This window comes from Panulirus ornatus, chromosome 42 (genome assembly GCF_036320965.1).
Source record: "Panulirus ornatus isolate Po-2019 chromosome 42, ASM3632096v1, whole genome shotgun sequence".
Classification (NCBI taxonomy): domain Eukaryota; kingdom Metazoa; phylum Arthropoda; class Malacostraca; order Decapoda; family Palinuridae; genus Panulirus; species Panulirus ornatus.
The window spans coordinates 24,549,110-24,573,093 of record NC_092265.1 but is presented as its reverse complement, the minus strand read 5'-3'; the positions used below and the strand labels follow the sequence as shown (position 1 = coordinate 24,573,093).

Genomic DNA, 23,984 nt, shown 5'->3' with positions numbered 1-23,984 from the left:
GCCAGAGCTATAACTCTCACCTGATTGGCTATCGTGAGGCAAACACTGTGACGTCACTCTCGTCTGAAATTCGTAGTTGAGCATTTTCCATGGCGGATGTGTCTGTGTGTCAGTCTGATAAAATCTCCCAAAATCTTATTCATCTGTGGACCTGATATGGTAAGTACGGAAAATCTGTATTGTTGCAGTGTTCAGGATATCTAATGGAAGGCCCCTGAAACCTCTACGACCCTAGATACTTCGGAATTTGATGATAGATAGCGGAGACCGAAAATTTAGTTTTTAGGGATTTTAAGGAGTATTTTATGCATTACAACTTTGGGGAACTGTTAATTGAGATGCATCCAGCAGGCATGTACGGAGGCTGAGTGGTATGTGGTCCTGTAACGATGTAAGTCGAGAAAGTGGCTTTTTACAGAGCATTGCCCAGAATATTTTGAACTCATTAGTTGTATCAGAAATAATCGTGGATGGTTGTAGAATAAGTTCGAGAGAACGTTTTAGTCACAAATTAATCGTGGTTGGGTGCGCCAAGAGCCGTACATTTACTAAATATATGGTGGTGTCAAGATTCTCCCGTCATTTTGCCCTTACGGCGCCTGTTGTGGTGTTGACTTAGTTCTTTTTCGCTAGTGGAGTGTGTTTGGTAGTGCTGTGTCGGCTTGGTGTGCCATTGGGCGTGGTGTCCCGAGTGTTGTGGTTGTAAATGGTAAGTTCGAGTTAGCGGGGTCGGTGTGCCAGTTTGGTGTCCGCCACAAGTTTGTGTGTTCGGGCGAGTCCACTCCGGCCGCCGGGGGGAGGCCACTCCTCGTTCTCGTCCCCAGCCACTCTCAGCGTAACCACGTAGGCCTAGCAGAGAAAGGCGGTGGAGGTGTAGCTCCATAGTTTTCCTTCCAAAGTTGTTGTCTGAAGTGGACAGTGGGGTGTATAAGTACGTGTGCGGTGAAGACATGCGTTGGTGCACCCCTTGACGTGATCAGAAGTTGGCCCGACAACCTCAGATGCTCAGAAATCGACTGAGATGGCGAGTCCGGTTTTGTGACAAAGTCCGGTGGTGTGGCGTGGCGTTTTGAAGTGAAACGAGCAATTTTGGGGGTAAAATTGAGGTATTTCCTTGAGCTTCAGGAACATATCAAGTAGAAGACGTTAGTCTGTGGTGAAGTAAACAAACTCTGATAAGGTGTGTTTTGTGTACTACATCTAGGGGGCTAAGGGGGAGTTGGCTGGTGCAAGGGGGCCATCACAGTTGCTCCAGCGTCGACTCCTCCCTCCTCTTCTTGGCAGATTACAATTCGCCTGAAGCTGCAGGGAGTCGTGGGAGGATTACCTCAAGACTGAAGTGTCTGGCACATTAGGATAATGAAGTCAGATCTGGCCTATTATTTGGACGAGGTAAGTTCTTTTTCATCGGTATCAGAAGCCCTCATCTCCGCCCATATTTGTACTTGTAAGACACCACCCATTGTTATGGGGCCCATGATATTGTTGCCGGCAGTTCGGGTGGTGACTGGTGCCGTGAAGGTTGACGTAGATGACGTCAGTGATTGGCCTGGCAGGACGGATGGTGTCTGGCTGAGGTGTTGGCGATATGATAACATACGGGAAACTAGTGGAGTTGTAGGGTTCGTGTTGGCGATAAGGACGGTCTTCACAGCGTGCCAGCTATCTCGATTTTGTTTTAATGTCCATGTGGATGGCGAATACTGCCTTAGAATTGAGGTTCATCCATGGTTGATGACTATGTAAACCTACTGTCATCAGCATATGTGCATAACGGGTGTTCGTGAAGCTACTCCAGTGTACAAATCGTCGATATCTGGGTTTTGGTAAGGACAATGAGAAAATGCCATGCAGAGGTAAATATAAATTTCTTACGTGGCTGCTCAAGTGGATTAACTTTGGATAGTATTACCTGGCGAGTACTTTCCGTAGACTTGTGTCTGCTATATGTCTTCAGTCGACTTCTGCTGATAAGTGATGTCAACATGTTACAGTCTCCGAGTAACCAGGCAGTGTGTAGGCTGCTTCTAGTGATATATCGACCGAAATAATACTTTGACGTTTTTTGAAGAAATCGTTGGTGCTCTTTGCCATTTTCTGTTTTCTGGGCGTGGAGGTGGTTGGGGACCAGATACATGGGGTAGCAGACTTGAGTGATGATGGTCACCAGGTGACGGTGATTTTCGTAAATTGTGGCGAATAGGGAAGTGAGTAGCTGCCTCTGCATACTGTGGAGACTTTCTCACAAAACTGCACAGTCAGCCCATTGATATCTTGCTTAACTGATATGAAGTGTGATTTATATGTAGGAAGTCAGGTAGGTAATTATTGATTGATTGAGTAATCTATTGATTATAGAATCTAATTACTGAATTTAGAGTGAAAAGGTATGATAAAGGTGAGGTAGTGTGTGCATAGCCTGTAGGGAAAGATGATGTGGCGAGATGATTGTTGGTGGTGGGTGGTGAACTGCCAACCCTTAACTTGATGACGCAGTTACATAACCTAAGTGAAGCGAGAGGATTTTGTTGAGCGAGGATAGTTACTGTTTACCCCGGATCATGAGGGAGACCGAGTTGGAATATAACGAATGTAGTGACATTCTTATATCTGTCTCATTGTATCATGGAAGAATGGTCTTTAGGATTTGGCTTGACTAAACTTTATCTCTTGAGAGTGAGAGCATAAGATTTTGCTCTGTTTCGATCAGTGGCCCACCGAAATGACTTGGATTTATGATAACCTCTTTGGAATGAACGGCAGATTTTGTGTTTGTGGTACCAGTAGAATTGAACAAATCTATTGTTTAATGTGTTGACAAAGACTGAATACACGCATGTGTGTGTGGGTGGGTGTAGGTTGTGAGAAAACAGATTTTACCATTCCTTACTGACTTGGCTTTGCAAGTGCCTATCGAGATTTTGACGAGGTTGGGAATACTGCTATTATTTAGATGCAGCTTTTTCATGTAATGAGATAGGGAAGCAGTCGTGTTCAGCAGGAGGGAAGGCATGCTGCCTAATACTGGAGACGCCGTATGGAAATGTTAGTTTTAAATTATTTATTTAGGTCTTGATTATTCCTATGGTTGTAGCCATGCAAGAGAGGTGGGGCGGAAAGAGAATGGACCCATTCATCATATATATATATATATATATATATATATATATATATATATATATATATATATATATATATATAGATAGATAGATAGATAGATATAGTACCGGACGTAATGAATGTTGGGAGTGTGGGTTACAGGCCATTATCAGTGTGGCTGACATGTTTCGTTGGGTTCCGATCTGAAATGAGCTGGTCGGTTGAGGTTTTCAGGTAGGCATACGTTGAGCATACTCAGCCAGGAGAGTGAGGACATTGCGGCTTACGGTTATCGATTGTAGTTCAAGTTATTTGTTTTCCGGTTAAGGTTGTTAGGCAGGTGCTTTTTTTTTTTTATCGATAAAGGGATGGAAGACCAGTCTGACTTGGTCCGAAGGTTGTTACCTGTTTTGAGCATGCTTCTCTGTCGATAGTGACAGGAACATCCTCCTCCTTGGTAACATTCCAGGGGAGTTGCGAGTTTTGTGATCGGTGATTATGCTGTCCCGAGAAGGTTTTGTTGGAGTATGTATGTGAAGGGACAGGGGAGATGCTGGGATGTAGTGAGGGGACAGCTGGGATGTAGTGAGGGGGATAGGGGTGTAGTGAGGTGACGGGAGTTGCTGGGTTGTAGGGACTAGGGTGGTGCTTGGATGTAGTGAGGGGACAGAGGTGGTGCTCGGGTATTTTGAGATGACATAGTTGGTGCAGGGGAGTTCTGTCGGGACTCGTAGTTGGGGTGTAGAAATGAGACAACGAGGTGCTGGGGTGTAACAAAGATAGGGAAGTGTTGGGGGTTTATGAGGGGGGACTGGGGAGTTTCTGTGGTATGGTTCGGGGACAGGGTAGGTGCTTGGGTGTAGTGAGTGGACTTTTCTGTAATCAGAGGGCAGAGGAGCAACAGCTGGACTGTTGTGAGGGGTTAGGGAAGTGCTGAGGTGTAGTGAGTAGTGTTGGAATGTAGTGGGGGTGTGAGGTATGGTAAGGGTACGTTGTTGCCAGGGTGTAGTGCGGGGATGGGATGTATTAGGGGTGTAGTGCGGGATTGGAATGGGATGTGTATGGGTATAGTGAGGAACATAGTAAGTGCTGAGTTGTAGTGAGTGCTATTGGATTGTCGTGGCGGTGTCAGGTATAGTGAGGGTACGTTGTTGCCAGGGTGTAGAAAGGGGATGTGATGTGCTAGGGTGTAACGAGGGGACTGGTAGGTGCTGGGGTGTAGTGAGAAGTACTGGGATTTGCGGTATAGTGAAGCTCCGTTGTTGCTAGGGTGTAGTGAGGGGATGGAATGTGCTGGGTGTAGTGAGGACTTGGAGGTGCTGGGGTGTAGTGAGGGGACTTGGGAGTTTTTGGAGTTAAGTTTGGGAAGATGCTTGGGTTTAGTGTGGGGACATGGATGGTGCTGGGGTTAGTGAGGGGTCAGGGAAGGTGCTGGGGTGTACTGAGGGGATACGGATGGAGCTAGGGTTTCCTGTGACAAGAAAGGTGCTAGGGTGTAATGAGGGGATGTGTTGGTCTGGAAAATAGAGAGGTAACATGTGTGCAGGTGTATAGTGAGGGGTGTAGCAAGGTGTAAGGGTGTACTGAGGGGACAGGGGAGGTGCAGGCTGTATATTGAGGGGACAGGGGAGGTACTAGGTGTGTAGTGGGGGACGAGGTGGTAGATGTGTAGCAAGCAAGGGGTAGAGGTGGTGCTTGGGTGCATTGAGGGGACGTGGCTGGTGCTAGGGTGTGGGTGTAGCTAGGGGTCCCTCACGAGGGAGGTGCTAGTGTGTAGCTAGGGGACGGGTGGACGAAAGTCTCACTGCGCATCACATGGTGTTTCTGATGTTGCAGACAATTTGTTGAAGAGATTTGTGCCCTGAAATTGAAGGCCTTTTCTCATTTCATGCGTATTGCAAGTTTTGATTGTCGAGGTAGTGTTTTACAGAGTCCCCCATGCCTGTCGTGCCAGTAGGAAATTATATCCGTGTTTAGGTATAGTGAGGGGACAGTCGTGGTGCTGGGGCGTACTGAGGGGACACGGGAGGTGCTTGGGTGTGCTGAGGGGACACGGGAGGTGCCAGGGTGTACTGAGGGGACACGGGAGGTGCCGGGGTGTACTGAGGGGACACGGGAGGTGCCGGGGTGTACTGAGGGGACACGGGAGGTGCTGGGATGTACTGAGGGGACACAGGAGGTGCCGGGGTGTACTGGGGGGACACGGGAGGTGCCGGAGTGTACTGTGGGGACACGGAAGGTGCCGGGGTGTACTGGGGGGACACGGGAGGTGCCGGGGTGTACTGAGGGGACACGGGAGGTGCTGGGATGTACTGAGGGGACACAGGAGATGCCGGGGTGTACTGGGGGGACACGGGAGGTGCCGGGGTGTACTGAGGGGACACGGGAGGTGCTGGGATGTACTGAGGGGACACAGGAGGTGCCGGGGTGTACTGGGGGGACACGGGAGGTGCAGGAGTGTACTGTGGGGACACGGAAGGTGCCGGGGTGTTCTGAGAGTAGGACAGTGGTGGTGCTGGGGCGTACTGAGGGGACAAGTGAGGTGCTGGGTGTGTAGTGAGGGGACATAGTGGATGTTGAATTATAGTAAGGGGACAGGGTGGATGCTAGGGTATAGTAAGGGGACAGGATAGCTTTTGGGTGTAGTGAGGGGACAAGGAAAATGCTGGGGGTACAGTATAGGGACAGGATAGCTATGGGATGTAGATACGGAACATGGAAGATGCTGATGTGTAGTGAGGGGACAGGGAAGATGTTGAGGTGTTGTGAGGGAACAGGGGAGATACTGGGGTGTAGTTAGGGGACAGGTGAGATACTGGGATGTAGTGAGGAGACTGGAGAGATACTGGGGTGTAGTTAGGGGACAGGGGAGATACTGGGTTGTAGTGAGGGGACAGGGGAGATGCTGGGGTGTAGAGAGTAGGGAGCATGTAAGATTCTAGGGTGTAGTAAGGAGACGGACGATGCTGGGGGTGTTGTGAGGGAGCATGTGAGATGCTGGGTGTGTTGTGAGGGAGCATGTGAGATGCTGGGTGTGTTGTGAGGGAGCATGTGAGATGCTGGGTGTGTTGTGAGGGAGCATGTGAGATGCTGGGTGTGTTGTGAGGGAGCATGTGAGATGCTGGGTGTGTTGTGAGGGAGCAAGTGAGATGCTGGGTGTGTTGTGAGGGAGCATGTGAGATGCTGGGTGTGTTGTGAGGGAGCAAGTGAGATGCTGGGTGTGTTGTGAGGGAGCATGTGAGATGCTGGGTGTGTTGTGAGGGAGCATGTGAGATGCTGGGGTTTAGTGAGGAGGCAGGGACGATGCTGGGGTTTAGTGAGGGGACAGATGAGATGCTGGGGTTTAGTGAGGGGATAGATGAGATGCTGGGTTGTAGTGAGGGGACAGATGAGATGCTAGGGTGTAGTGAGGGGATAGATGAGATGCTGGGTTGTAATGAGGGGACGGATGAGATGCTGGGATGTAGTGAGGGGACATCTTGATGGATGGCAAAGCCTTCAGCCGGTCGGTGCAGAGGATGGTAGGCTGGAGTCTGCGAAGTTTGAGAAAGAGAGAGAGAGAGAGAGAGAGAGAGAGAGAGAGAGAGAGAGAGAGAGAGAGAGTCGCCAGAACAGTCGTATTTTTCGCGTCAGAAGCTGTGTTATGTGCTGGCATCTCCCTTAATGTAAAGCGGGCAGAGTTGCGGTGTGAGAAAATGTAAATATGATTCGCAGTCTGCATTGAGTCTGGCAAAAAAACAAAAAAAAAAAAAAAATGGGAACCACTGAAATCACTTTGACTGTGCTGCTCATGATCGCAGGCTAGGGAGAGAATTATATATGATTTACAGTTGGAGGATCTGGGAATGATTGGCTTGCAGTCTGGACTGAGAAATGGATTTCCTGTTGGTAGAAGTAGGAGTGTAAGACGTGTGGAGAATAAGTGAGGTTGGAAACTGGCATAAGAGAAAACGTTTTAAGTATCACGTTACTAATTACAGTTATTATCATCATCATTATGACCCAGCCTCGTGTGGGACTCAGAAATGTACTGGATAAGTTGATGTACAAAAATGTACCCGCCATGGCCGGTTGTGGAGGGCGCGTACATCTGCCAGCCCTTCCCTGGCCGCCGTCAACAGCCTGATTGATCAGTGAATAAAAAGATAAACTTGGTCCCAGACTCAGCTATGCTGCAGGGATGGGCGACTATTAGATAATTAATGGAAGGGGAAGGGAACAGGGTCTGGGGTGTAGTGTTTGGTGTGTGGGCTACATAGGAGGGTCTAGGGTGTAGTGTTTGGTGTGGAGGGTACATAGGAGGGTCTGGGGTGTAGTGTGGGGTACAGAGGAGCATCTGGGGTGCGTGGGGTATATAGGAGTGGGATGTAGTGTGGGGTGCACAGGAGGGTCTGGGGTGTAGTGTTTGGTGTGTGGGGTACATAGGAGGGTCTAGGGTGTAGTGTTTGGTGTGGAGGGTACATAGGAGGGTCTTGGGTGTAGTGTTGTATGTGGAGCATATGTAAGGGTCTGGGGGTGTAGTGTTGGGTGTGGGATGGGGGGGAGGGGTTGTTACCTACTAGGGTCTGCCTTGTGGTGCTTGAGGGTACATACGAATGTCTGGGGTGTGTATGTGTGTGGGGGGTACTGTGTATGGTCTGGTGTAGTGAGATGTGGTGCTGGTGTGTAGTACAGGCATTTCAATGCTTATACTGCACTTAGTAGGGACTGGTCACCGTGATGATCTGTACTATACCAAGGGTTAGTATACACACCCCACCTGTACGTCACCCAGCTGGTTATCAATGCTTTAGTTTTGGTGTGTTACATATATTGAGGGGAGGGCGGGTGTGGGGATGTAATGCTGGAGGGGAGGGCAAGTGTGGGTATAGCAGGGCAGGTGTGGGGGTGTACTGCTGTATGGCAGGGCAGGTGTGGGGGTGTACTGCTGTATGGCAGGGCAGGTGTGGGGCTGTACTGCTGTATTGCAGGGCAGATGTGGGGATGTATTGCTGTATTGCAGGGCAGGTGTGGGGGTGTACTGCTGTATGGCAGGGCAGGTGTAGGGGTGTACTGCTGTATGGCAGGGCAGGTGTAAGGGGTGTACTGCTGTATGGCAGGGCAGATGTGTCATGCTGGGAGTAAGTGCAGGTGTTACAAACGCAAAACCACAAAATAATCCACAAGATTTGTTTCATAAGAGGCCAACTGACCAGAGTCAGATGTGGTGCAGTTTGTAGGGAAGCCTACACCTGAAGCCCGTCATTATGGATCATGTGAACACTTCCGCTCAGATATTCTCATGACAAGTTGACCTGCTAAGGTGATTCGATTTCTAAGAGAGAGAGAGAGAGAGAGAGAGAGAGAGAGAGAGAGAGAGAGAGAGAGAGAGAGAGAGTCTACTGTCTCGACCTTCTTGGAAATACGGTCCCAGTGATAACAGTAGCATAAAACACACACACACACAGGTGGAAATGTTTACACACGAGGATGTACTCTAGCCTAGGGCATCCCCCACCCCTACCTATAAAGGACATTTCATTGTTTACCATGACGTGTGCGAGGTCAAGTAGACACCCACAGACCCAGTCAGAAGATGATGTGTTCCTGATGTGGTCTTCTTAGATGACGTGAACCTTTCATTTCTGATGACAGACCACTGCCCCAAATACGACTGTTTAATTACATCCGGGTAGAACTGCAAGGAAGATTGGTCGAAGAAAAGTTACCGGTCTTGCTTGAATTGTTTGATTTATTTATGGTTATCTCTGGAATCTCCAAGTCTTGGTGTTACCCAGGACCTTTTTTTAAAAGCTCCTGCAGCCCAAGGCTGCGCTGCTTCCAGCATCAGGGAAATGTAGACTCCCTGTGGAATGAGTTCTTTGACGAGACTGTACTGCCAATGTTACAGCCTTGTAACCCCTTGCAGGCGGAGACAGGTCACACCGCCAGTTTTGATTTGTTACAAACACGAAGATGAGAATAAGTCATGGAAGAGATGTGTGCGACACGATGGGAAATGTTCCTGAGCGTTACAACACCAAAAGAATGTCAGGCCAACATGCCACCGAGATTACATTGTACAGGAGGTCTACACTCAGGGAGAAGGACGCTCCCTCTGTAGGAGACCAGAACGTGATAAAAGACCTCAAGCCCCCACACCTCGGCGGCTGGCAAAGACAATCTGTCGAATGAAGTGGCGAGCATTCACTGTAAACTCACAAAGTCATATACGGGACTCGAAAAAAAACGAGTGGAAAAAAGAATCGCAAAAACTTTTTTTTTTTTTCAAGCAAAACTCACATGAATGTTATAGTGGCCCACGAGGAGCCAGAGGGCACACGTGCGCGGGTGATTGCTGAGGCACGAGGCTGAGGTTCAGAACGTAGTATGAATCAGTGTTCAGCCAGTCAGAAATCGCCAGGAGGTGAAGCACATACCTGAAATACGGTATGAATCAGTGTTCAGCGAGTCGGAAAAAAATATATATCGCCCCAAACGACCCAACTGACTTCTTCCTCGAACAGCAGTACACACACCTCCAGTAGCCGCGTGTTGGTCCGTCCCTTCTGGACTGTGGGGGGTAGAAGACCCTCGAAGACCTCACCAGGTATTACGGCAATGTCGGTCTCATCACAGCGCCATTGAGAGCACGGCCGTGCATGCTGCCCCTGGACGCTCTTCCTGGAAGTCTTCCTTTCGTTCGTTGGAAGATAAGCAAAACGCCACCATTACCAGCACTGTGTATCACACGGACGATAAACTTGGACAGTGCCATCATCATCATCATCATCATCTACCGGAGTAGCAAGGTGATTCGTGTCGACCACCTCTGCAGGAGGAGGAAGCCAAGCAGCCAGCAGTGATGATAAACACGTCACATTTCACATGATGCCACATTTTTTTCCTCTTTGTTTTTACTGATCCCAAAATGGAAAGTGACCGACTTTACGGAATTACTTTAATGGAATCGGATGATTCAGTAAGTTTTATAACTCCAGAGCAAAATGGTTTTAGGTCAAGATCATATGACTTGCGGAGTTGCTTGACGATAGGGATAAGGTTGTGTAAGTACGCGAGAACGAAGATGATGATGATCATAAACAGCAAAGTGCTGGACAGACAAGGCATCATAATATCACGGTTCAGCAATGTAAAAGACCTCCAAAATACGAATGTGTGTCAATCTTGCCTTCAGCGAACACAAAGGCAACGGGCACCCCTTCCAGAAGGATTATACCCTGGATCTTGCTGACCTTCAAGGCTATAAGGTAGGCTGGAGCTTGGGGAACTTGAAGGTGGGATGGGTCTTGCCGACTTTCCACTTGGGAGAGGAAAGATGCTTTTGTTGGTACTAATGCTCTCACAAATAGAATACTGCTATGAGCCAAAATCATACATCATCATCATCATCCAGGGCGGGAGAAACTGCAGGGTTAGAAAGTGTGCAAATGTATTTCGCAATCCCACGTAACCTCTACGGCCTGTTAGGTCTTGTACACGTTTGGGGCTCTTATCCATTGCCTATTGTCAGATGTCCCCACTGCACGCCCCTTTGTGTTTCTGATGACTGCAAGAAATTGTTGAACAGACTTTTGCTCCAGATGTTTGGGGTGAATGAATACTCCTGTGTTTATTGGACCCTTTTTGATTTCACTAGTAACAGGAATCTCCCATGCCTGTTGTGCCAGTAGGGGACAGTCTTTGACTTCGTGTTTGGGAAGGGTACCTTCCAGGATATCCCTCGCGTAAATGAAGACAAACTTTTCCCCCAGCTTGCGCACCGAAGAGTACAGCCTTCGCCTCAGCGATTTTAGTTGTATCCAGTTGCTCAGATACTTCAGAGCGTCTGTGTGGGTCGTGCGTTATCTTTGCGCCTTCCCCACCTGCACTGACGCCCGGCCCAAGAGGTGGTGGTATTAGCAGACGACAGTATTCGGTTCGAGAATGTAAAGTATTGCCTCCTCGAGTGTCATATAGGGTTGTCCTCTCTCGTCTTGAAGAGCCACAAGGTCCATCATACCCATCTTTTGGCAAGAGGCGACTGTTGCTTTTGTGTCCACTGAGGAACGTCCTCAGACATGGTTACTCTGAGGTTGTATTCATTGTTCAGTCATGATGTGATGAAGTTTGAAACTATGACTCGGACTCCGTATCATTTCCAAGTGTAAGGACGAGGAACAGAAGGGGTGCGTGCACTGAACCAAGGGGAACGAGGAACAGAAGGGGTGCGTGCACTGAACCAAGGGGAACGAGGAACAGAAGGGTTGCATGCACTGAACCAAGGGGAACGCGGAACAGAAGGGGTGCATGCACTGAACCAAGGGGAACGAGGAACAATGTTTACGAGTAATACTTCGAGGAACGGGACATTTGACCTTCGTTGGCACTGGAAATAGCCTGATTTATAAAGTTCTTTGGTCTCTTGAGTTTAAACTTCCTCTTATAAGTGTTGTATTGGTAGTCTTTATCTTACGCCCTGACGTCTTAGTAACACTCATCAAAGGGTTGTAGAGTATCTGACTCTATATAGTCCATCATTTCGCATCTGACGACTGTCTGGGAAGGTTTGACTACGTTGTATTGTCTGCTACTGGTCGGGGGTAGTCTGTGCTATGCTTCCTCCTCCCGTGGAGTGGAGCGATACTAGTCAGTTACACTCTCGGGGGTGTTGATGTCTCCAGAGTCCAGACCTTCTGTCCAGAGGATGTTTGATGGCGTTAGTGGCGGAGGTCAGGTTCCTGGACACAACGCATGGGCAGGTTTATGAAGGCTCTGTCCAAGTCGTCCGTCGTGGTGGTGGTGTCCAAGTCTGCCATGTGTGTATCATGAGGGATTGGTGTTTTAGGAGGAAGTCGCCAGGGGCGTTTAGCTTTAAGGTGATTTTTGGCACGATGAACACCTATCCAGGGATATGATGTTGGAGGAGAAGTGCTGGGCCGTAATGGTGAAGGACAGGGTGGGTGTAGAGGTGTAGTATTGGAGGGCAGGGTAAGTGTGGGTGTTTTTTACTTGAGGGCTAGGCCGGTGTGAGGGTGTAGTGCTTAAGGGCAGGGCAGGTGTGGGGGTGTAGTGCCTGAGGGCTGGGCAGATGTGGAGGTGTAGTGCTTGAAGGCTTGGCAGGTGTGGAGGTGTAGTGCATGAGGGCTAGGTAGGTGTGGGGGTGTAGTGATGGAGGACAGGCAAGGTTTTGGAGATGTCTACTGACTGTTGACTAAGAGTGTAAATTTCTCTTCTTCCCGCTCGATCATAACAAGTGGGGGAGCGATCCCTACACACATACACACACACGCGCGCACACACACACACACACACACACACACACACACACCCACACACACACACACAACCGTAGCAGGTGGGGAGGTACCAATCCTTACCCCCCCCCTCACACGACCATAGCAGGTGGGGAGGTACCAATCCTTACCCCCCCCCCCCACACGACCATAACAGGTGGGTGGGGTGGGGGGGGGAAGAAGGTGGCCCCATGTTATGAGTTAAGTTGTGAGGGCAAGAGATATTGTCCATTATTGGAGGCACGTCGTGGGCCCGGAACTCAGTAATGGTCAGTAGGGAGACGGGAGGCCCCACCTCTCCCTTAAATTGCCCACGTCTCCCATAAATTAAGGCTGGTGCAGCTGCTGGTGTCACGGACGATCAGTACCCGGGAGGGCCGCACGGTGTGTGAGGTGCCGCCCCCCCGTGTGGCGGCGGTGGTGCCCCGGGCCAGGAAGTAACCCCTTGTCCCTCACTGCCTGCCTTGGACGCCACCCACTGTGGCCGAGTTTAAAGGTAAACATAGGGCGGACGGGTGAGGAGGGTGGGGGTCTGCTGCTACTAACCCTCCCCCAGCCCTGCCCCCCCCCCCCTGACGCGGGGCACCTTGGATGTTCCCCCGGGGGTCCGCCGGGTGACGCGACCAGGTCCCCCTTGGTGGTGGATGGCGAGAAAAATGGTATCGGGGCGAATTTGAGAATTGCGATTCGGACGGCCGACACAGGAGACGTCGTGGAGGATGGATTCCCCAAAGTGAAGGCCGTATTGATTTGATGGTCACCATCAAAAATCACGCCTCGTTTCCCTATATACCTCGTGGGTTTTGCCTCAGGGGGGGGGGGTCTGATATAAGACTGTGCTGCTGGAGGGGGGTCGCGGCTCAGACTGTCAAGATTGCGAGGTTAGTGCTCCTCTCCCCCAGAGTCGTGTGGGGAAGGGGGTTTGAACTGATGTTGTAAGGCGGGCTTGGGGGGGGGGGGTGGAGAGGAAAGGGTTACGGACCATGTCCCGGGCTGGCTGGCCGGCCAGTCATTGACGACAGGAAAAGAGAAGAGAGAGAGCGAGCGCTGCCACGCTATATCGTAGGTCAGTTAGATCGTGTGCGTACGTAGAGCAGCAGCAGCCCCCCCTCTCACCCCAGTTGCCAGTTGCAGCATCCTCGGGAGAGTTTTTCTTACCGTCAAGGCCACAGCAGCAGCAGCAGTGTGGCCGCTGTATAGTTAGCTTCCTGGGCTGGGAACCCCCTGGACCTCCCTGGGAGGGGAGGGGGATCGACCCCCTCCTCTCCCCTCGGCGCCCCAGAGCCACAACTTAAAGTGTGTTTTATTGTGTCGTCAGTAACCGAGGGAGGGCTCGTTCGCCTCACGGGTCGAGGACGGCCGTAAGGATCTGCAGGAGGGCGCGCCTCACGGGTCGAGGACGGCCGTGAGGACCTGCAGGAGGGCGCACCTCACGGGTCCTGGACGGCCGTGAGGACCTGCAGGAGGGCGCACCTCACGGGTCCTGGACGGCCGTGAGGACCTGCAGGAGGGCGCGCCTCACGGGTCCTGGCTGGGGCACACTATCTGCAGGTGGTGTTGTGTGGCACATCATTCGTGATTCCAGTAGTATCCTCGAGAGGGAGGAAAGGTGGACAGCTACTGCGGGCGGGTTGTGTAGAAGTCTTCCGCGTGGTGTACCTGCCAGATCCATCCCCGATCAGCTGTGAGATTGATCGTAGATTCATAAGGGGAGGTTAGGTGTGGATTGTTCTTTTTTTTTTTTTTTTAGAGGATATGCAAGACTAAGAGATGGAAAAGAATTGCAGACTTTGGTTGTTCCAGGGAGAGGAGGCAGCCGTGTGATAACGGACGCAACGGAGTTGGGTTGTCTTGTGTTTTGGGTCGTTTTCTGTGGGCTGTGATCTAGCCTAATCTTATCTGTTTTCTGTGATGTGGCCTAATCTTATCTGTTTTCTGTTATGTGGCTTAATCTTATCTCTGTTTTCTGTGATGTGGCCTAATCTTATCTCTGTTTTCTGTGATGTGGCCTAATCTTATCTCTGTTTTCTGTGATGTGGCTTAATCTTATCTCTGTTTTCTGTGATGTGGCCTAATCTTATCTCTGTTTTCTGTGATGTGGCCTAATCTTATCTCTGTTTTCTGTGATGTGTATAGTGTGCCTTTGTATAGGGTGTTATTGCTATTCCTTATCAGGGCGAGGAGTGATGTCTCCTCTGAGGCTGGCTCGGAGTTTCTCTGCCCACCAAGCATTTGGCTCAATGATTCTGTTTTGAAGCAGATGTTGACCAGTCCTCCAGCACCCGAACCCTCATCAAAGGCGCCAGGTCAAGGCGTGGGGTCAGCTGCGGGTTATGTCATCCCATATGTCATCGCTGCTGCCGTAAACAAGAAGGATCAAGGAGTGTGACTAACCCGAGACTCTGGGACCCTCCAACCAATCAGAATTGCTCTTAGTCCCATAGCCAATCAAGGGTAGCGTTGTATAGCAGCAAGGGTGAACGCTTGTCTTTACTTGTAATAAATACCCACGACACCCGCTGAGATTTGATTCCTCTCTCTCTAGCCCAGCGAGGTAAGTGTTGTCCCCTGCTGTAAGCCCTGCTGTGCTGTAAGCCGTTACTGCTGTAAGCCCGTTACCCGAGTGCTGTGCTGTAAGCCCGTTACTACTGTGTCACGTCAGGTCAAACTGTAATGTTATCGAACAAAGTGTCATAAAGGAAAGAGATCTCCTGGCTTGAAATCTTATCTGGAATGTTAACTCATGTTCAGTGTTAACTCATGTTCAATGTTAACTCATGTTCAGTGTTAACTCATGTTCAGTGTTAACTCATATTCAATGTTAACTCATGTTCAATGTTAAACTCATGTTCAGTGTTAACGTAAATGATTCATGCCTGATTTCTGTGCCTATCTTTGTACACTTGAATTCTTTCATTATAAGTAGATTTAATGTAATGCTGGTCTTTAATTCAATCCCATAACTTTCAGACAGTGTTATCCTGAGTTGTACAACTTAACAGATCTAACGTCCTTAAAAAGACGAGGATCAGCAACGTATTTGTAACATATATGTTACTGGTGACCTTGCCCCAACAAGTATTGAGTTCGTAACAGTCTAATATTTGTCAAGTACTCTAATTTCTGTCGAGTGGTTTTCTAATCCCTTATATAGTAGTTTTCTGATACCTTATTTAGTAGTTTTCTAATCCCTTATATGAGAGTTTTCAAATCTCCATCAAGTAATTTTCTAATCTTGCTCAAGTAGTTTTGTAGATATTAGGTATTCTAATCATCAGGTAGCTTTCTAATTCTAATCCTTGTCAATTAGTTTTCTAATCTCCATCAGGTATTTTTCTAATCTTGAGTAGTTTTCTAATCTTTTATCAAAAAGATGTTATCCAGATAAAGTTTTTTTGCAGCAGTTTTTCTTTTTTTGGGGGGAGGGGGGGAGATATTAATTTTGTAATCAGCTGAGTCCCTTGAGAATGATCGGGGGGGGGGGGGTAGTACTGTCTCCCCTCCTCGTCAGGTGATCCGCAGGTAGTACAGGTGGACTTCAGTTGCAAGCAGTTCAGTACATGGCTGTTTGTGCACCTAAAGACGTCACTGTTTACTTTTATTCCTCAAAAAAAAACTAAAAAGGAAGGGTGGGGGTGGGGGGAGGAGTGGCTTTCAGTCAACCTTGTTTTGGGGGGAAGATTCGATTTTCTTTTTCTTTTTTTTTTAGGGATGTTCTCCAGCCTTCTAGGAGGGAAACAGGGGCTTTAGATTTTTTCCCCGGAAATGTTTAAGTTTTTGGGGAAGTTTCTACCCCCACCCAGCCTTCTGTAGGTGGACATGAGCTATTATGTCACGAGTCTTTCCTGTCTTTTCTTATTTCCTTCAGAGCTGTACCTCGTATATTCTTTTTCCTCATCTGGTAGTCTGACATCTCCTTCCAGGTCTCGTAGTTCCTCATATGGATTCACAAGCTCTCCCTTAACGCACCCTCCCTTCTCTCCCTCCCTGAGCCTCTCTTCGTGTCGTCCTCAAGTGGTCGGGCCATCGTCAGCCACTACGTTCGTGCTGGAGACTTGTCAGCCAACTCACAGCAGATGGTCGTCCTTCGCCAAGGCGCGCGCGCGCACACACACACACACACACACACACACACACACACACACACACACACACAGAGTGCAGTTGACCCTGGATGGTCGGGCGAGTCGGTGTTTTCCATCTCGGTTTCATCAAGAGAGTTTGGAACATTTGGTCCAGGTTGAGTGGGTGAGTGTTTCCACGCGGCGGCTGCGTCTGTGGTCAGTTCGCGAGGGTGTGTAGCACCCACCCGGGGAGGCTGAGTGAGCCTCGAAACCTGGTGTAAAAAGGATGATCCTCACTTCTACATGCTATTCAGTCCCCGAGACACGTCTGCAAGTCCCGAAGCCCCGGGTACGCGGCGGATCGAACCCTCTGGTGTCCCTGGCCGCTGAGGGACACACGACTCCCTCTTGGGCGTGATCCACAGGATCTCGACCGCGGGTGTACCCTGCGTGAGCAGATTACACGGTGGTCAGAACAGGTAGTACATGTTCACAGACGGAACACCGTAACACCTCGCGTGTGGGGTGTGTTAGTGCGCATGTGGGGTGTGTTAGCGCGCGTGTGGGGTGTGTTAGTGCGTGTGTGTGGGGTGTGCTAGCGCGCGTGTGGGGTGTGTTAGTGCGTGTGTGTGGGGTGTGCTAGCGCGCGTGTGGGGTGTGTTAGTGCGGCTTCCCCCCTCCCCTACATACCACCCCCGGGGGTGTCTTGTCTGGTGCATGGGGGTGGGGGGAAGCACAGCTCCTCTTTGCCTCACGGTGTGCAAGGTTGCAAGCGCTGCTGGTCGTTGCATGGTGTGCAGGGTTGCCAGTAAAGGGCAGTGTCCATCCTCTGCCAGGGTTTTCCCTGGGGGGGGGGGGTGTCACTAGTTGTAAACAAATGGCAGGTTGTTTCCTGCTTCCGGTACACGTGACCTTGACATGAGTGGTCATGGTAAACAAACGCATGTGCAACGCAAATCACCTGGCTCAACATTTACGCCGGTGCGTATTAGGGTGTTCTTCTTCCTTCTGGCACACACATACACACACACACACACACACACACACACACACACACACACACACACACTTTTTATATATCTATACAAGTGTATCAATCTATTTATTTACCCATCTATCTCGTAGGTTAGCAATACAGTGGGTCCTGGTCACCTGGGCCGCAGCTGAGGCACGGGGAATAAAACCCTGGTTCACCACACACACACACACACACACACACACACACTACTCACGTGGGTTACGTCCCTCGACCATATACACCAGCGCCGCCGCCACTACCAGCACCACCTTGCCTTACGTAAACCATAACTGCGTAACTTCTTGCAGGAGGAGGATCCGTGATCGTATTTGTTTTTCCCCGGAACAGAAGTGTTGCTGTGAGAGACGGTGCAGGCAGAGGGGTTCATCATGATCAGTGTGTTGACGGCTCAGGGTGTGTGCAACACGGGCCTTCTTCACGAGAGGAGGCCTCACCTCTCGTCTCATTTGTGTGTGTGTGTGTGTGTGTGTGTGTGTGTGACCACACGACCGTGCCTACCATTAAACTTACTGCTTGCAAGTACTCGTCACGTAGCTCGCCCGTGGTATTTATCGATCTGCTCTTGATTCTCACATGCATACTGTTGCTGCTCTCGCTGTTGTATTTACGGACACCAAGCTGGCCAGCTACGGGCGGGAGCGCTGGAGCCTGGGGGGGAGGGGGGATGTTTGGCTCCGACCTGCCCCAGGCAACGCCGCCTTGTGAGGGGTCCAGGTCAGCTCTACGATTGATCGATTGATGTCGGTTGATGATGATGATGATGAGTGGGTGGAGGGAGGGGTTACGACACATCAACTGGCCGTTAAGAAGACGTGGTCGCATGGTATGGGTGAGGAGCAGGTGGAGTGGGGTGAGATTGTCAGGGAGCGAACGTTTGGAAGAGGTTGACAAATGGTGATGGTTTAGGGGAAAAGGTTATGATGTCTAATGAGGACCAAGGAGAGGGTCCACGTCTTATGGGATGCAGGGGAAAAGGAGAAAAGAGATTCCTGTGTATTGATAAGAAGATCTGGAAAGGACGGGACGGGAGGCTTCCACATGGACGAGCCAGTAGTAGTAGTAGCACATAGTATGCCCTCAGCTGCCCCAACGGCACGTCATTGTGGAGGGAAAGGTCGACGGTGTTGGGTAAGGCCGACGGTGATGGGTAAGGTCGGCGGTGATGGGTAAGGAATGTCAGGGGAAGAGGTACACACACACACACACACACACACACACACACACACACACACTACCACCTTGATTTTAAACGCCTCTCGCCTCTCGAGTTGACCTTTGTGGTTCACTGATTTGATAAGATTGCTCGTGGGACGCAGTCCTCTTCCTCCTCCTCCTCCTCCTCCCCTTCGAATCCCCCTCCTTCCTGGCGCGCGCGTGTCCTAGTGTCGTGGTCGTATGTCTGCCTCGTCAAAGGGCACACCGAGAACCGCTTCCTAGAGAGAGAGAGAGAGAGAGAGAGAGAGAGAGAGAGAGAGAGAGAGAGAGAGAGAGAGAGAGAGAGGCGTTCCTGCTGGTGGTTTGGGTCGAAGTGGTGTCGAGGCTTCGAGAGCCGAGTGGCGTATATCTCGTACTACGTTTGTGCGGTTGACGTTTGTGCGTGGAGCGGCGGGCGGGCACAGGTGGTATGACGCACGGTAGACAGTGTGAACAGGAGGAGGAGGAGGAGGAGGAGAGAGGCAGTGGCTCTCCGTTTGATAGGAGGTGAGGAGGGAAGGACTGGATGGTGTCGTCAGATTGGTTCGGTGAGCGTCTGGGTGGTTTGTGTGTGTGTGTGGGGGGGGGGGGGTGAGGATGGATGGGTTGGCCTTTTAAGATTGCTCGTCGGTGGAATGGTGGATGGGTTGGGTTGAGCAGAATGGAAGAGTTGATTGTTGGTAGGTGTCTGGCCCTGCCCGCTCCCCCTCCCCCTGGGCCTCGCATTGATTTGGGACTGGTCGGCCAGCCGATTGGCCGGCCAGGGTCACGGCCTTCACACCTCCCTCCCTCGTTCTCCTCCCTCTAGTTCGACCGTGTGTGATAGATGTAGATAGAGGGATAGGTAGGTAGATGGCTGTAGGTGATTGCGGACTCCGTCTGCGCCCTGAGAGAAGACCCCCCCCACCGTTCACGAGACTCCCTCATCGTCCTAGGAAAGACTAAGGGCGTTTGAGGACCTCGCTCCTCCTCCTCCAGTGGAGCACACCGTATCCTCCGCCGGGTCATGTGTGCCGTTCACTGCTGCACTCAGACGTGCCCCCACCAATCCAGCAGTGCCGTTCACTGCTGTCGTAAGACGTGCCCCGCCCCCACCAGTGATAACTTGCTGGTCCAGCTGTGCTGTTCAATGCTGCAGTGCCGGTTCTTGGTTAACGGCCCGACCCTGGCCTACCTACCTGTTGAGACACGCCGTCAGCCGTGGCGAGGATGTGTGTGTGTGTGTGTGTGTGTGTGTGTGTGTGTGTGTGTGTGTGTGTGTGTGTGTGTGTAGCTTAGGATTGTAGGGTTACTACTTGCCAGGGAAAATATGACCGGGGTGCAGAATCTAGGCTACTGCCCTGGGGAAGATATGTGTCCTGGGTGCTGCTCTGGGGAGATGTGTCCTGGGTGCTGCTCTGGGGAGGAGGTGTCCTGGGTGCCTGTCTGGGGAGGATGTGTGTCCTGGGTACTGCTCTGGGGAGGATGTGTGTCCTGGGTGCATCTTTGGGGAAGATGTATCCTGGGTACTGCTTTGGGGAGGATATGTGTCCTGGGTGCTGCTCTAGGGAGGATATGTGTCCTGGGTGCTGCTCTGGGGAGGATGTGTGTCCTGGGTGCTGCTCTGGGGAGGAGGTGTCCTGGGTGCTGCTCTAGGGAGGATGTGTGTCCTGGGTACTGCTCTGGGGAGGATGTGTGTCCTGGGTGCATCTTTGGGGAAGATGTATCCTGGGTACTGCTTTGGGGAGGATATGTGTCCTGGGTGCTGCTCTAGGGATGATGTGTGTCCTGGGTGCTGCTCTGGGATGATATGTGTCCTGGGTGCTGCTCTGGGGAGGATATGTGTCCTGGGCACTGCTCTGGGAAGGATATGTCCTGTGTGCCTCTCTGGGGAGGATATGTGTTCAGTGTACTCCTTTGGGGAGGATATGTGTCCTGGGTACTGATCTGGGGAGGATATGTGTCCTGGGTGTTCGGTTATTGACCTTGCGTGGGGCGGAACATTTGGCCGGTTGGCCTTCATCTGCAGAGCTACTGCCAGTGGAGTGTTTTGAGGCCAGGTTTATTTTGTGTAGATTTTCTTATATAATATGTGAGCTGTTGTTGTTAGGGTTAGTACAGGTATTGCTTTTTACCTGAGTGCTTTTCACGCCAGGTACTGTGTTTGTCATGCCAGGTACTGTGTTTGTCATACCAGGTATTGTGTTTGTCATACCAGGTACTGTGTTTGTCATACCAGGTACTGTTTGTGTAGCCTGGTATTGTGTTTGTCATGCCAGGTACTGTGTTTGTCATACCAGGTACTGTGTTTGTCATACCAGGTACTGTGTTTGTCATACCAGGTATTGTGTTTGTCATACCAGGTACTGTTTTTGTCATGCCAGGTACTGTGTTTGTCATACCAGGTACTGTGTTTGTCATACCAGGTAATGTGTATGTCATACCAGGTACTGTTTGTGTAGCTTGGTATTGTGTTTGTCATGCCAGGTACTGTATTCATGGTGTAAGCACATATATGTATGTGTGTGTGTATATATATATATATATATATATATATATATATATATATATATATATATATATATATATATATATATATATACGTGTGTGTGTTTGAACAAACCTCATGGGATTATTATTATTATTATTATTATTATTATTATTATTATTATTATTATTATTATTATTATTATGTTGTAGGGTAGGGTGTGAGTGAAGGCCTGGGTTGGGTTGTGGTGGAGAGGGAGAGTGGTTGAGGGCGAGCGTGGCGCGTAGGTTGTGTTGTCTTGGCTGCATACCACACCTTGGTGGAACATGACTCCCCCAACACATGCTCGTACGTGGCTTTTATTGTGAGGTAAGGTTGAGGTGGATCATCAATGCTAGGTGTGGGTGGGTCATCAACACGTGATGTGGGTGGATCATCAATACGTGGTGTGGGTGGGTCAACAACACATGATGTGTGTGGGTCAACACGTGATGTGGTTGGGTCAACACGTGATGTGGGTGGGATCATCAATACGTGATGTGGGTGGATCATCAACATTTGATGTGGGTGGGTCATCAATACGTGGTATGGGTGGGTCATCAACACGTGATGTGGGTGGATCATCAATACGTGGTGTGGGTGGGTTATCAACACGTGGTGTGGGTGGGTCATCAACACGTGATATGGGTGAGTCATCGACACGTGATATGGGTGGGTCATCGACATATGATGTGGGTGGATCATCAACATGTGATGGTGGATCATCAACACGTGATGTGGGTGGATCATCAATACGTGGTGTGGGTGGGTCATCAACACGTGTGGATCATCAATACGTGGTGTGTGTGGGTGGATCATCAATACGTGGTATGGGTGGATCATCAACACGTTATGTGGGTGGATCATCACCACGTAATGTTGGTGGATCATCAACACGTGTATCTTGCCACCACGTGATGTGTGGGCGATCATCAATTCACATGTGTCCAGCATGTGCAGGCTATCTTGATACGTGATGTGAGTGTCATCAACACGCTCTGTGAATTGTATCGTAAACTCTTGGTTTACATGAGTGGTCAACACGTGTTTAAACACGTGGTGTGGGCTGGATCATCCACACGTGTCGTTTGATCAACGCGTGTTTTAGACGAGCCATTAACGTGTGTATAATCACAGCGTGTGGGTTGGATCATCATCACGATGTGTTGGGTAGGGGGAACATTAACACGTGGTGTTGGGTAGGGTGAACATCAACACGTGATGTAAGATGTGGGATTAACACGTGGTGTAAGGTGGGTGGGGGGGGGTCAACAGTACTTTTTGTGGTTGTATCATTAACACGGGGTGGGGGCATCTTCAGCTCGTGGTATAGGACGGAGGATCATCAACACGTGGTGGTGGAATCATCATCACGTGTTTTGGGGGGTGATGTATCATTAGCACGTGGTAGAGGATTGTCTACACAGGGCGAAGGACCATCAACAAGTTGGAGTGAGGGAGGAGAGCATCAACACGTGGTGGGGGGATTCATGAACACGTGGTGTATGGTTGGGGTGATCATCACCACGTGGTGTTGGGAGGGGAGTTCTTCATCGTGGTGGGACTCGGAGGGGGGATACGGCAGTGTACTATAATGCCGGCACCCGGCTGGTTATGTACATGTACGGCAGGTTACTGTAGTGCCGGTAATAGTAATGTAGGTTTACATGATAGTTTACCTGGCGATGGAGTTAGTATGTAGGTCTACATGATAATTTACCTGGTGATGGAGTTAGTATGTAGGTTTACGAGATAGTTTACTGGGTGGAGTTAGTATGTAGGTTTACATGATAGTTTACCTGGTGAAGAGTTAGTATGTAGGTTTACGAGATAGTTTACCTGGTGAAGAGTTTGTATTTAGGTTTACAAAAGTAGTTTACTTGGTGAAGAGTTAGTATGTAGGTTTACAAGATAGTTTACCTGGTGAAGAGTTAGAATGTAGGTTTACATGCTGATTCGTGAAGTGTGGGTGATTACATTGTGATTACTATTTGTGTTTTACATAGAAACTCATTTGATTAACTTATTACTATTATGACCCCCCCCCCCCCCAATTATGTAATTCCTTTACAATGTGTTTTCAGCTGAATAGCTACCTGTATTCAGTAAACCGTTCTTTATATGTATATGTATATTACCCCAGCCGAAGCCAGGTACCCATTTATCGCCTAGTCACAAAGGGAGGATGAACACCTGGTTTAGGTGTGGGCCGACTGTGACGCCCAGGATTCGAACCCATGCGGGGGTGTGGTTTCGGGGCGGGAAGTGTGTGTGTGTGTGTGTAGGGTGGGGCGGGTGGGGAGCACTTGGCAGGCGTGAGGGGTCTGCTCACAGGGAAGGGTGAGGTTATTTTGGTGTGTGGTCGTCGTCTGGGTGTGAGGGTGAGACATGTCACACCCCCCGCGCCCTGTGACGGCTGTATGATCACTCGCCCGCTCCACCACCACCGTCCTACAGTGTTGGAGGGTTTGTGTGGGGGGACTCCACCACCACCATCTTGCTGTGTTGGGATAGTGGGGGAGGGGACGTGGTCCGGCTGTGGTGGGAGGGAGGGAGGGAGTTGGGGCAGCGCGGGTGGAGGGGAGTGTATGTAGGGGTGGCGGTCGGGATGAGCGTCCACGGAGGTGCAGTGTAGAGATGGACCTCCTCCAGCGGCAGACGCCTGCAGGTGGGGAGTCACACAGTGTCCTTCGCTCCGTATGAGGGGCGAGAAGTGCGTATATCGTGGGGAAGGGGCAAGACGCTTGTGCTATACGCATGCCAGACCCGTTAGTGTACGCTCTGTTATAACAGCGCTTCCTGTTGAT

At 50.2% G+C, this 23,984-nt stretch overlaps 2 protein-coding genes across 8 annotated transcripts in view; one reads left to right on the top strand and one right to left on the bottom strand.

The window, feature by feature from the left end:
• Positions 1 to 37: 37 nt before the first annotated feature.
• The window catches only part of Sin3A (SIN3 transcription regulator family member A), a 206,648-nt gene continuing 182,701 nt past the window's right edge, over positions 38 to 23,984 (top strand). For 3 of the 7 annotated variants that reach the window (XM_071686749.1, XM_071686748.1, XM_071686743.1), the window contains exon 1: positions 38 to 159. The gene's annotated coding sequence lies outside the window, so the exon portion shown is untranslated. Of the gene's footprint in view, positions 160 to 817; positions 1,393 to 23,984 lie in introns of those variants that run through there. The other 4 variants (XM_071686746.1, XM_071686745.1, XM_071686742.1 and 1 more) reach the window with 2 other exon arrangements.
• Positions 1,401 to 5,895, bottom strand: LOC139762019 (uncharacterized; the record flags this gene model as incomplete). The annotated part of the gene is made up of 1 exon (XM_071686799.1): positions 1,401 to 5,895. A coding segment is annotated over one exon (915 nt), but the record flags the coding sequence as incomplete, so codon positions are not given.